Below are 14,190 nucleotides of genomic sequence, written 5' to 3' on the forward strand. Positions count from 1 at the left end.
AGAAATTAAACTGGCAGAAGATCTAGAGAAACACCACATAGACATAAATTGTGTTACTGAGAAGAGGAATACTATAACAATGAGATCTGCTTAATAATAAATATAGAATGTTATTTTCAGACAACAGTGATCAAGGAAAGATTGGAGTAGCAACACCAAGCAGAAAGAAAAACTTCAAGATTGACAGACAAGTATAGAGTTGAGAGCAACTTGTAATATAAGCAATTGAACAATGACTCTTATTTATGCCTATGTCCTACAGGTTTTTTATTTTGCACTTTCTTTACTAAGTATTCCATGTAAGATTTACATAAGCATATTTGAGATAAGGCTAAGAAGTTCTTCTAAGACAGAGATAGGGGAATTTCTCAAGTTATTAGAGAAAGCAACTGCTCACCATTTTGTTTCAAGATAAAGATATACACACTCACATGTGAGAAGGCAAGGAAAAAAAAAGTAGTCTTATTGACTATATTATCACTGACAGGGATATATTCACACTGGTTCAAGATACACAAGTATACAGGAGATTTGAAATAAGAAAATATAATAAAATATAATAAAATAATATAATATAAATATAATAAAAAAGTCCATTTAGTTTTCAGTAGAATAAAAATGGTTCATATTGAAAAGAAAAATATGTAAGAAAGTTTAAAAAAATAATTAAAATTAAGTAGCTTTCACGGGTGAATTTTAGACTCAACTACAGAAATATTATATAAACCAAAATAAACACAGACTGATTCAACTATGGAAGCTTGCAGTGGCAAGGAAAGGAAAATCAGAACTCCATGCTGGATGCAAGTTAGAGACAGTCCTGGTAAAGAAGAAAATAGAGAAAAATGTAAGAGTTATGGAATGTGTACAAGAAGCTAAACAAATGTCATGGGAAGACTTCGGTATAGAAGTACATATCAGGAAGGCTGCAAAATGTTCTGGAGGCTATTGCAAAAGCAGAGAAATTGAGAAAAGTAGATAGTAAAAAGAATTGGAGATAATAAAGATGACATGAAAACTGAAACTAAAGACATTCGGAATATCTGGAGCAATTACTTTGAAAAACTGTAAAATGAAAGAAGCATTGACAGAATATAGTAGAAAATATTCAAGCAGAATGCAATCTGGAGTACAGAATACATGAGATAAAAAAAAGTTATCAAGAGGCTGAAAATGTGGAAGACAGTTTAAGTATATGATATTCAACCAGCAATGCTGAAACAGGGAGGTATAAAAGTTTCACAGTGACTACACTGTACAATTAAGGCCTTTGTCAGAAGGCTGAATTCTGGATGACTTGAGGAGAGCTCTCATGCTCATCTATTAAAAGAGAAATAAAACTGAAAGTAAAAAAAAATGTGAGAATTATAAAGCAATTTCTCTACTAAGTGTTCCATGTAAGCATACTTTGAAAAAAGGCTAACAAAAACTGTAGAAGAAAAAATTTTGAGAACAAGCTGGGGCAAAGCCAAACGGAGGTTGTCAGGATGAAATACACTTTACAACAAACAGATGAGAAACTGTGGAAATATAAGGATCTGTATTTAGGTTTTGTAGATCAGGAAAAGCACATGATAAGAGAAAAATTGTTCAAAATGCTACAGTTATATGGGATAAATTGAACACAGAGCAATGTGTAGTCTATATTTAAATGGTAAGTCAGAAGTTAGAATTGAAGAAGTACAAAAAAGGTGATTTCATATAAATAGGTCTAAGATAAGGGTGTGCACACTCTAACTCCATTATTCATCATCTATATCAGGGGTGGCCAAGACGTCAACCGCAAGGCACCTGAATGTAGCAAATTATTCATTACTTAACGAATGTAGCAAATTAAACGAATAAATAGATTGAAAATGAATAGATAAATGATAATCAAAATTATTAATTGATAAAAAAATTGTCAAATATGTCAAACTAATTTGTTTCTAATCTGATGTAAAGTTTATTTATAATTTAGCGGTTAACAATAAAGGCATCGCTTTACAGCAGTCACATGATTCGCTTCGTCCAGAAACATTCGCTTGACAGTTCTGAATGCGCCCAATGGTAACATGCCTGATGACGCGTACACTGGCAGTTGACAGTCCATCTGTGTATTGTTTTGATCAAGACTCTTGCAGCCAAAGTGTCTCGATTATCCAGTATTTTAGTACAGAATAATCCCATAAAATCGTTTTCTGTTTATCGATCTTTAGTGTGTATTATTTTAAATTAAGCAAGTGAATGCAATTAGTATTGTTAAAAAATAAAAAAAAAACAATTAAGGATAACAATGAGTGAGCCAAGAACAAGTGTGAAAAAAATAAAAACTTATCACTATCATAAAGAATGGGAAGAAGATTTTTTCTTTATTATGATGAAAGACAAATGCGTATGTATAATTTGCAATGTGAATGTGGCTTTACCGAAAAAAGCAAATGTTGAAAGACACTATCGAACTGTTCATAAAAACTACGAAGAAGATTATCCACAGGGCACTGCCTTAAAAAAAGCAAAGATACATCAAACGAAGACACTACTGACAGCACAACAAAATATTTTCGTCAAGTACAATTGTAGGTGCAAAGGCTGCTACAATTGCGTCATTCAAAGTTGCTGAAACTTTAAACGTAATAAGCCGTTTCAAGATGGAGAATTATGGAAGGAAGCCTTCAAAGCTGTGAAATATTATTTCAAAATTTTAAGAATAAATCAGAAATAACTGCTATTAACAATATGTCATTATCACGAAGCACAATCATGCATAGAGCAGAAGAAACCATCCGGAATCTAGAAGAGATTCTGCATGAAAACATATACAAGTGCAATTTTTTGTCACTACAGTTTGACAAATCTACTGATTACGCTGGTACTGCACAATTATGTATTTTTATTCGAATGGTTTTTGAGAATATGTCGGCCACAGAAGAATTATTAACCATTATTCCAATTCAAGGACAAACAAGAGGTCAAGATATCTATGATCTATTTAAGAATTACAGTGTAAGTACAAGTTTTCCAATTCATAAGTTAGTGTCAATAACTACGGACGGAGCGCCTGCAATGGTAGGTAATAAAATCGGTTTCGTCACTCTTTGTAAAAACGATGAAGATATACCAAGTTTTGTGGACTATCATTGCAACATCCATCAGCAGGCCTTGTGTTCAAAAGTACTGAAATCCAATCATGTTATGAATGTTGCTTTCAAAATTGTTAATTCAATAAGATCAAATAGCTTGCTGCGTCGTCAATTTCGGTCTTTGCTAAAAGAATGCGAGAGCGAGCATAGTGAATTATTGTTACATACTGATGCAAGATGGTTAAGCCGTGCCACATTTTTAGCAAGATTCAGAGAATTTCATCCATAAATAAATTCGTTTTTGAAAAACAGAGATGATTCACATCCAGAATTAAATTATAAAGAATGGCTACTTGGCCTCGCCTTTTTCTGTGACATTACAGAAAAACTAAATAACCTAAACTTAGAATTACAAGGAAAAAAAAAACAATCATTGATATGATAAGCTCCTTAAAATCATTCAAGGAAAAAATTAAACATGCTTAAAATATAATTAAAGTGGTGTGAATTGAAACATTTTAAAAATTTGGCCGACCAGTCAAAGGATATACAAAACGTCACCTTTAATAAACACGCCGAAAGCATAAGACTTTTAATGAACGAATTTGAGGTAAGATTTGTAGGAATCAGTAAACTCAATGATATCGCTACTTTTTTATCATATCACTTCAATGAAAATATTAATATAAATATTGAGAATACAGCATCAAAATTGAATGAATTTCTCGACACAAATAGAGTAGATTTGGAAGAAGAAATTATAAATATGAAATGTGATATCCACCTCAAATCAATTGCTTCAAATAATAGTTTTTGGAAGTTGATCCACAAAAGTAAATATCCAAATATTTGGAGAATTGCCACTTATTTTAACACATTTTTTGGATCAACTTATTTGTGCGAATTGGCATTCTCATGTATGAATGCTATTAAGACAAAGCATAGATCGCAGTTAAGTGATCAACATCTGGAATCGTGTTTACAAATTTCTTTAAGTTCATACGATCCAGATTATGATTGCTTAGCTGCATCTATGCAATGTCAGGTATCATCCAATTAAATTAAAATATTCAATTTTGCTTGTATAATTTTATTTAGTTTTTTGTATTTTTTTATTGTTATTATTTTTTTAATAAAGTTATGAACAATAAATTTTCTTTTTTTTTGTTATATTTATTGCCTTATAAACTTTTAAAAATCTCAAAAATATTCCACAATTTTCGATCGCATCTATAGTTGCCTGCAGAGATATTTTCACTAGGTAAGTAGCCCCCAATGTCTAAAACTTAGCCACCCGTGATCTCTATGAATCATATTATGAAAGAAAGTGGCAGTAAATGTGATTATCAGAATTGATATCAAACTTAGCTCTTTTAAATTCTGCCATGAGCATGAGTATTTGTAATTGTGTTTATGTAGGGGATGAATTTCATCACTTGGTGTGAGAGAACTGCCTTACTTTTTCAAGTAAGACTTCAGAACTGCTGAAGTCTCCAATCAGTGCAGTTTCCAGATGTAAAAAAACAAATAAAAATACAAAAAAAGTTATATAAAATAATCCCTTAGCCCATTTACACCCTTTTGCGAGTGAATGTCACATAAAAAGCCCTGTTCACTACTGTGATCAGTAGTGCTATCTCCATCCTGCTTATCTATATCTTCCCTGAATAAACTGAATCAATCTTATTCTATTCATATAACACTATCCTCCTCCTCCATAAGTCTCACTCATGCCTATAATTTTTGGATTTCACTACATTTACAAATGCTAAGTATCACAAATATATCTAATTCTGCTGGCAATTCACATTCACTCATACCAAACATTTTCTCCTGACACAAATGAAATGATGTGTGCAATTGGTGAACACCATTTCTCCTACTTACTAATTCATTTGCAATTACAGCTCTTCTCATTCCTATCATATATTAGCAACAGACTCCCAATATTTAGTTTTTTGTTGTGCTTTTTTCCATCTTCTCTCAGATCGTACTTTTGCCTCAAATCACTCATTCCAACCATCACATTGTTAACTTTTTCAATTTTTTCCAAATTCTCTGTAAATTGATTTTTATACTCCAGTGTTTATTAATTAGCCGGCCTGGCTGGCCGAGAGGTTAGCGTATCTGTTCTCCAGACAAAAGGTTGCGGGTTCGAATCTCACCGTGGGCATGAATGTTTGTCTGTGAAAATACTAGTGGTGACGGTCGACGGTAGATGGTGTTGGTGTAGATGATGAATGTAGTTGTGATTGGTGGAGACAAAGAGTTATAGAGTAGGTACCCTCCCTCGATGAGTCTTGGGACTCCCTGGAGGTGTTATATAATAATAATAATTATACAATCGTTCAATTCCGATTGGTGCAATGACTTAACTATTGCTTTTAGAATCTAGAAAATTGACTCAAGATGAAATAAAAACCAAATACATTTAATGAAACTAAAACAATATATACATTTTAAACAAATTTACATGAACAACTACAAAATTAACTGGATCCAAGGCCTTCTAAAATAAATCTACACTTTAGTTTTTCTTATCCAAAAATATTAAAATTATTCATTCTCTGACTCATTCTATTATTGGATTGTTTGAGATATAGTTAATCAAGTCTACCAGACTAAACACCTTGTTTTCACAACAAAAATGTTCATCACAATCATTTTCTTTGTCAGGCTTTCTGAAAATATAAAATTTTCTTTTCTACGGGATCCCTTCTTTTTAAAATCTTCCTTATGTAGCATACAATATTATTCTTCCCGTCTCACTGAAGTATAAATAATCTTACCTCTTGCAGTTCTATTTGATGCACAATTTACTAATTTTTGTCTTAATTTACAATTATGAATCATTTTTACAATTGTTTCTATACCATAATATATCATTAGTTTTGTAGTTATTATTTCTGGGAAAATTCTCATGTTACCCCTCTAAAAATAAACTATTATTTTAATGGCTAATATAGCCTACTTTCATTTAGGAGCCCCCCCCCCCTTTTTTTTTTACGTCATTGGCTCTTTACCCAAATTCTAGGGCATTATTGAAGTCTTATAAAACTAATATAAGAATAAAAATAGGAGAAAATTTGGACATACCTTTTTTGGATGTTGTTTTCTGTCTCCTTATTCCAGCGATGTGCCTTCATACGCTGCTAAAGAAAGGTTTTTTTTTTTTTTTTTGGAGAAGTGGGGGTAAAGTAATGTGGGAGAATTATTTCAGAAAAAACCTGGGTTTTTATATATGTATAATAATAATTATTATTATTATTATTATTAAGGTGGGTAGAGAGCATTTGGGAAGGGAAGGGTGAGAGAAGGATCTGAAGATAGAAATTATTTTTTGAGGAAGAGGAGGGATTTAAGGGAAAAAAGTCAGGGGTAGGAGTAAACTGGGTGTGAGCTGTTTCGACAACCATCGTCTTCGGAACTTGTGTGTGGGGAATGAGCGGATACTATGTCATGTCAGTTACATGTACTTGTGTTGTCTCCTATTGGTCAGAGTTGCGATTACCTAATTTTTATGTTATGGAGCTTCCAACTCTCGGAGATTATGTAGGGTCGGTGGACGTTTATTGAATTTTCGTCACATTTTATGGCCATCGTTTCCGATATTCTAAGCATTGTTTCGTTGTCTTGTATGTCAAATATTATGGCCTTGTTGATTTGGGGGATATGTTTTTGTTCAAGGGTGTGGACTGCTATCTCAGTTTTTCCTGTACTTTGTATCCTGTTTTTCTTTTGGTTGTTGCGTTTTTTTATTGTTTAAATGTTCTGTTCCAGATAAAAAACGCAAAAAACATAACATAAAAATTAGGTCATGATTCCGACCAATAGGAGACAACACAAGTACACCAAAGACAGAAACACCTAACCGACATGACATAGTATCCACTTCCCCCACGAGTTCCAAAGATGACAGTTGTTGAAAAGGCACCCCAATTTTTTTCCCTTAAATCCCTCCTCTTCCCCACAAAAATAATTTCGATCTTCAGATCCTTCCCCCCCCCCCCAAAAAAAAAGCTCTCTACCCATCCTTAATATTATACATATATAAAAACCTGAGTTTTTTTCTCAAATAATTCCCCCACTTACCCCAAAAAAAACTCTTCCTTTAACAGATTAACAGCATATGAAGGCACCTCGCTGGAATAAGGAGACAGAAAACAACATCCAAAAAAGGTATGTCAAAATTTTCTCCTGTTTTTATTCTTCATATATTAATTTTATAACACTTCAGTAATGCCCTAGAATTTGGGTAAAAGAGCCAATGACATTGTATTGGCTGTGGTAAGGTGGTACAACACCAGGAAACTCATTGCAAAGGTGGAGCAAGCTAACATCACTCCTATCTCAGTATCCCATAATGCAAAACACATCTCCTTGCAGATATGTATAATGTTATGCATTAAGGGAAGGGCCACTACCCAGACTAGGTTCGACCTTTATTGAAGTCTCTTCAGTGGGAGCCAGGCCCAAGTGGAGATACCACACAGAAGCATTAGCAAGGTCATCTCCACCTATAGGAGTTGCCAAATGGTGTGCCACCTTTTTATTAAATTACTCTGAATTTAGAGAAAGATGTTGAAAGTTTATTTTTCACTTGGTTAGACTATAATAAATTTAGTTTAATCCTTTATCCAAGTGTGAGCAAACAAAGTTTGCACCTGAAAGTATCTTCAGGACTGGGGTAAGGTGGTACAACACCAGGCAACTCGTTGCAAAGGTGGAGCAAGCTAACATCACTCCTATCTCAGTATCTCCCATAATGCAAAACACATCTCCTTGCGGATATGTATAATGTTATGCATTAAGGGAAGGGCCACTACCCACACTAGTTTCGACCTTTATTGAGGTCCCTTAATGCATAACATTATACATATCCGCAAGGAGATGTGTTTTGCATTATGGGAGATACTGAGATAGGAGTGATGTTAGCTTGCTTCACCTTTGCAACGAGTTGCCTGGTGTTGTACCACCTTACCCCAGTCCTGAAGATACTTTCAGGTGCAAACTTTGTTTGCTCACACTTGGATAAAGGATTAAACTAAATTTATTATAGTCTAACCAAGTGAAAAATAAACTTTTATCATCTGCAAATTATTTTGCTGAACATCATTAATATTTAAACATTAATATTTGAACAGTAATACAGTTGACCCTTGAACGTGAGTTTAAACAGTGGGGATCCACTTATATGTGATTTTTTATGAATAAATATATTGGAAAATTTTTTGAAGATTTACGATAATTTGAAAAAACTCGCAGACGAACTGCACAGCTTAGAAATATCAAAAAAATTAAGAAAAAGTTAGGTACGTTATGAATTCAAAAAATATATGATATACAGTCTATTTGATCATTTACTACCATAAAGTATACAGAAATCTATTATAAAAAGTTAAACTTTATCAAAACTTACACACACAAACACTTACAGACCATACATAGCCATTCACAGTCAAGAAATGCAAAAAAATGTAACGATGCAGTATTAAATCATAACTGCATAAAATTAACTGTAATTAATTAGTTAATTAACATAAAATAAGTTTTGTAATGATTCATTAGTGGCTAGGCTAGGCTAGGCTAGGCTATTGGGAAGCAATCGTACTGATTACACTAGGCTACCATAAAGCAATTGTATGGCTGCTGCTTCATTATCAATGCATGAATCGTTATACCTGTAAATAAATATGAATTCACATTATCTTTTCATTTCTGATGTCAAGTGTTAGTAATATGTATAACATCTACAGTGTTTTGTGTCATGCAAGACAATATTGATGTAGGTACTGACAGACACAATTCATCTTGTAAACAAATGACGAAAACTTACAATATCGATAAATGCAGTACAGTATAGTACTGTAAATGTATTTTCACTTCCTTATGATTTTCTTTAATAACATTTTCTTTTCTCTAGCTTACTTCATTGTAAGAATATAGTATATATACATACATACCATTCAAAATATGTGTTAATCAACTGTTTATGTTATTGGTATGGCTTCCGGTCAACAGTAAGCTATTAGTATTACTAAATCACTTAAGGAATTGAACAACGTAGATAGGAATATTTATTAAAGTATAATTTAATTTATATTCGTATCTACGTCGTTCAATTCCTTAAGTGATTTAGTAATGCATAACCAACGTATAAGCCTGTCTATGAGAATAAGCTATTAGTAAAGTTTTTGGGGAGTCCAAAGTTATACGTGAATTTTCGAACAATGTGGGTTGTCGGCATCCCTAATTCTCATGTTGTTCAGGGGTCAATTGTAATTAGTTAATCTATTAAAATGAGCTTACATTTTTGATTTAAATAAACTTTTCAAAATTGTCCATGTGCTATCTTTTATTAATGTGAGATAAGTTCTAAGTCTTCTATTTAAAAGTTTTTTTTTTAATTTTTTTATTTATTACAGCAAAATTAATGAAATGGCATTTAGTTGCATAAAAAACTTGGAATACTGGTACCAACTTTGTAGTAAGGAGGGGAAAGTTACATTATACTAATCAATTATGTATAATATCATTAATATATATGTCTATAGTTCTATTTTAAAAATAATGTTTAATTAAAAAAATAAATTGCATACTTAGTTCTTTTAACAACGAACTCAATTCCAACAGGAAAGAACTAGAATCATCAGAACCTATTAAAAAATGATGCATATATTTATTATAATACAATGAAACAAATATTAAAATAAACTGTACTTACTCTTATTTATGAGTACTACTACAAAAAAAAGTTGCAAAACATTCCACTTTTCTCAGCTTTCATGATTATTACTGATCCTGCTAAGTCTTCAAGAAGTTTGATGTCTAGAAATCAATAAGTTTTAAAATTAAAAGTACACTACAGTAGATTCTGATTAATTGATCTGCCAGTTAATCAGGCCAGCAAGTAACCTCTACCACAGTTGGAAAAATTATGTATAATTTTCGATTCAAAAATTTAGTACTAATGACACCTGCAATACTGACAAAACAGAGTTATTTTATGTGAAATTTTTTTTTTTTTAATCTTGGGGATAATATATATTAAGGATACCAAGTAATTTTATAAACTTGTTTTTTTTACTCCTTCTCCCAAGTAAGCAAAACAGTTAAGTTTGCGCCTGAATGTAGTTCAAGTCTAAAAGGTAGTGCAACGCCAGGGCAACTAGTTGCCAGTAAAAAAACCAAGTTTATAAAATTAACTTGGTATCCTTAAGAGTTATTTTAATTATAGAATAACATGTATGCCACAGTAAATAACTTTTTTATTATATGCAAGTATTTCGTCTTATGTCTCATAAGTCGTCATCAATATACAATGATCGAACAACAATAGGAAATGAATTAAAAAAAAACAGTAGCATGCATGCTTAAATTGGAATCCTTAATCCATGAACACACAACTACGTATACAATTGTGTGTTCATGGATTAAACCTAATGGGCTGAAATTAAAATGAATTAAATTAAAATATAACAGCTACATAATAAAAAAGTCATTTACTGTGGCATACGTGTTATTCTATAGTTACGGATCCTCCACAGGTTTTCTCTATATAAGAAAGGGTTATTTTATCATGCCACATCAGATGGTTCTCTCTGTTATAAACACAATAAAGTGGATCAAAATGTCAGGAACTAGTAACAAAAGCTGTCATCAGAAACATGGCATTGATACTTTAAAGGGATTAGAATAGAGTTTACCAGTTCAGTACCATGAAAAAATTTGTGGATGATATCTGAATTTTTTAAGAATTGGCTTATGAGTTGAGACATGGAATTACAAGCTTATGAGTTGAGACATGGAATTACAACAGAAATTAAGAAAAGTTTTACTGGATCTCAACAACTGATGAGGAATTCAGTGCAAAAGTTAATCTCTGACAAGCAATGCAATTTATGGCAAAGATGGCAAGGAATAAGCAACAAGACCATGAAAAACTATTCAGTGTTGTTTAAAACATTCAATCATGGATATGCCAGATATCGCCAATAGTGAAAATTATGTCCCATTAGACATCAACTATGACAGAAACCATGAATCATTTGCATCCACTGATATATAATGAAAATGAGATTGTGAGGAATAAAGTGAAGCAAAACATCACAGGATATCAGAAGAAGAAAAAAAAGTGACGAGGATGACACTCCCAAGATGGAACAAGTGACTACACAGGATGCTAGAAAATTTATTACTGAATTACGACTCTGTTTTATGCAGGAAGGCATACCATGTCTGCATTGAATACCTGTCAACTGTTTAATTGGAGTCAATAAAGATAGACTACACTCGACCAATTCCTACAATGTCATTAACTGACAAGAACTGCATATGTGTTTGATATGTATATAAATGAAATTATTTCTATGGCATAGATTTTATTTAATTAAAGCCAATTGTTTACGTTCATCTATAAGTCAGTAATTTTGCTATGCAATAAATGAAAACCTTGTCTAAACTTGCATTTTGTTGTAAGTACATTCTTGATGTGCAAATTTATTTAATTGGGGCAGCCACTTAATTGGACCAAAATTTATGCTATTCCTGATGTGTCCCAATTAACCAGAATTCATTGCAATTTCCCTTTTTTTTAACCTTAGATACTGCAGAATTCTCTATATTTATTTAATCAATATGGTTATCAATTAAATATCTTGAAGGAATATCTGTGAATAATTAAATGTCATCAATATCTTGAAGGAATAATTAAATATCTGTGAAATTATCTCTGCAGCATTTTACAAAATGGAAATGCTTCACACAAAGCATTTGTATTTGTATATAAATTTGTATATAAATCCTGTAATCCATTCCATTCCCCACAGAAAGAGCAGGCACCCTAACTCGCAATTTGGGCAAGAGGAGTCCCCCCGTCCCCAAGGAAAAAATTTTGGGCGATTTTAATGCTACAAATTCAGTTTATCATATGTGTTTTACACACACACAATAAAAAATAATTAAAATAATTTTATTTCTACTGAAAAATGTTAAAAAAGGTGCCATATGCAATGATACTGCAATATTTTATTCAATAACAGTAAGGTACATAATTTCCATCCACTAGCAACTGAACTGAGATGGTAAAGAGAAAGAAGATATACCATATGGAAGTAGTAATTTATATTAATAAACATTATGGTTCCATTAATTTCAAATTATAGAATACAAACATCTAGTTTTGGTCATATAAAAAAGCAAGGAAAATGTATTTTTCATTAGGGTATTCGACACTTACCACATGAACATATCTTCTTTTGTGTTAGACTTGACCTGTTACAGCATGAACTTTTTTCAGAACAAAACACTCATGAAAGATCAGAAATCTATACACATTAGCACCTAGCATAGGATGCATGAGAAACCTTTAAATCTTGCTCTAAAGATCACACAATGCACTTTTTTTTTCTACTTTAAACCTCCACCAATGGCCTCATGGTGGACATTTGATCATTATAGTAACTTCAGAATATTTATCTTGCCTCTATTATGAAATAGAATAATAATACAATATTTATTAGATTATGAGAACCTCTGTGGCTCAATTTGTATAGTGAAGCTATGTGGTTAGAAAAACCAGAGTTTGAATCCAATTTAAAAATGAACACGTGATTTACAGTCATAGCACCAGTGGCAGCTTGTATATAAGCACTGCGACACTAGCACCCCCAAGGAAAAAACGAAAAAATTATATTTTATTTGTGTTTATAAACAATAACAATGCTTACAACATTATAAAACTTATCACTTCATGATATTTACAAACATCCATTCCACAGCAGGATTTCAACTCAGAACTTGGAGGATGGAGAGCAGAGCCACCATCCACTCAACTAACCAAGGCCAGCCGAGATTATCATTTGATCATTATAGTAACTGCAGAATATTTATCTTGCCTCTATTATGAAATGGAAGAATAATAAAATATTTATTAGATTATGAGAACCTCTATGGCTCAGTTTGTATAGTGAAGCTATTTGGTTAGAAAAATCAGAATTTGAATCCTATTTAGAAATGAACACGTGATTTACAGTCATAGCACCAGTGGCAGCTTGTATATAAGCACTGTGACACTGTAGCACCCCAAGGAAAAAACGAAAAAATTATATTTTACCTGTGTTTATAAACAATAACAATGCTTACAACATTATATAAATGCAATACAACATGTTAAAGGTTACAGCTTATGTTTCGACATTGACTGAATAGTTAATAATTGGAATTGTTCGATTAATGCTTTAGATTACAAAACACATGCACTGAAATCTAACGCAGTGTCGGAATCATCACGTTCAGTTAGTTGCGGATAGACTCGCCGATATTCGTTTGCACTTATTACTGTATGTAACAAGTGAATCCGACACTGCTCGTTGAGCAGTGTTGCTACAGATTAACTGTATGCTTGCATGCAAAAATATTATTAAAATTTTTTATTAATATTGAATTTAATATATAATATTAAAAAATATTTAAAATATTATTTGAAAATAATACTTTTAATAAAGCATTTTTTAATAAGTAAATTTATTTATTCATAAAATGGTTACTGATTAGGAAAAAATGAATTATTTTTCTGATTTTGTATATGCAGCACCCCCACTTAAAATTTTCACCGGCTGCCACTGCATAGCACACAACATAGATAGGATTAAGTGTCCCAAGTATGAGATTTCCAAGAAACAAAGTTACTTGGCTGTGACAGACCACTGAGGCTAGCACAAAATGGAAGATGAGATTATGAGATTAAACATTCATTGTGAAAGCATTAATAAGTATTCATTATCATCTGCATTAAGATGTACACATAAATGCTAAAAGTGGTATATATATATATATATACCAAAAACACCCAAGAACTATGCTGGCAGCCATCATAGCCAAATAAGTCAAAGGGAGACAAACAAAGAGTAGTCAATAGACACAAAAAACAGAAAATTACATAACAGAATTGTTATTTTAAAACTTAAGAATGATAAAATCTCTAATAGTACCTGAAGTTATGTTCCAGAAGAAAGAAGAAATACTTCTGTGATAAATGACAACAGGAAATATAGCCTAGTAACATATTATCACCACAATTAAATATTAATTGTGGTGATAATCTAAATGCATGTGTTGAAAATTACTT

General features: G+C 32.0%; 1 protein-coding gene across 1 annotated transcript in view; it reads right to left on the bottom strand.

Moving 5' to 3' along the window:
* The window catches only part of LOC150101329 (protein TSLIG3A-like), a 143,562-nt gene that overhangs the window by 87,865 nt on the left and 41,507 nt on the right, over positions 1 to 14,190 (bottom strand). The window contains exon 3 of the mRNA XM_090400022.1: positions 9,662 to 9,718. Coding sequence (XP_090256148.1) covers positions 9,662 to 9,718 — 57 coding nt within the window. The remainder of the gene's footprint in view (positions 1 to 9,661; positions 9,719 to 14,190) is intronic.

The sequence above is a fragment of the Typopeltis vanoorti genome, chromosome 11 (assembly GCF_054136105.1).
Source record: "Typopeltis vanoorti isolate ZY-2024b chromosome 11, IOZ_Tvanoo_1.0, whole genome shotgun sequence".
Lineage (NCBI taxonomy): Eukaryota > Metazoa > Arthropoda > Arachnida > Uropygi > Thelyphonidae > Typopeltis > Typopeltis vanoorti.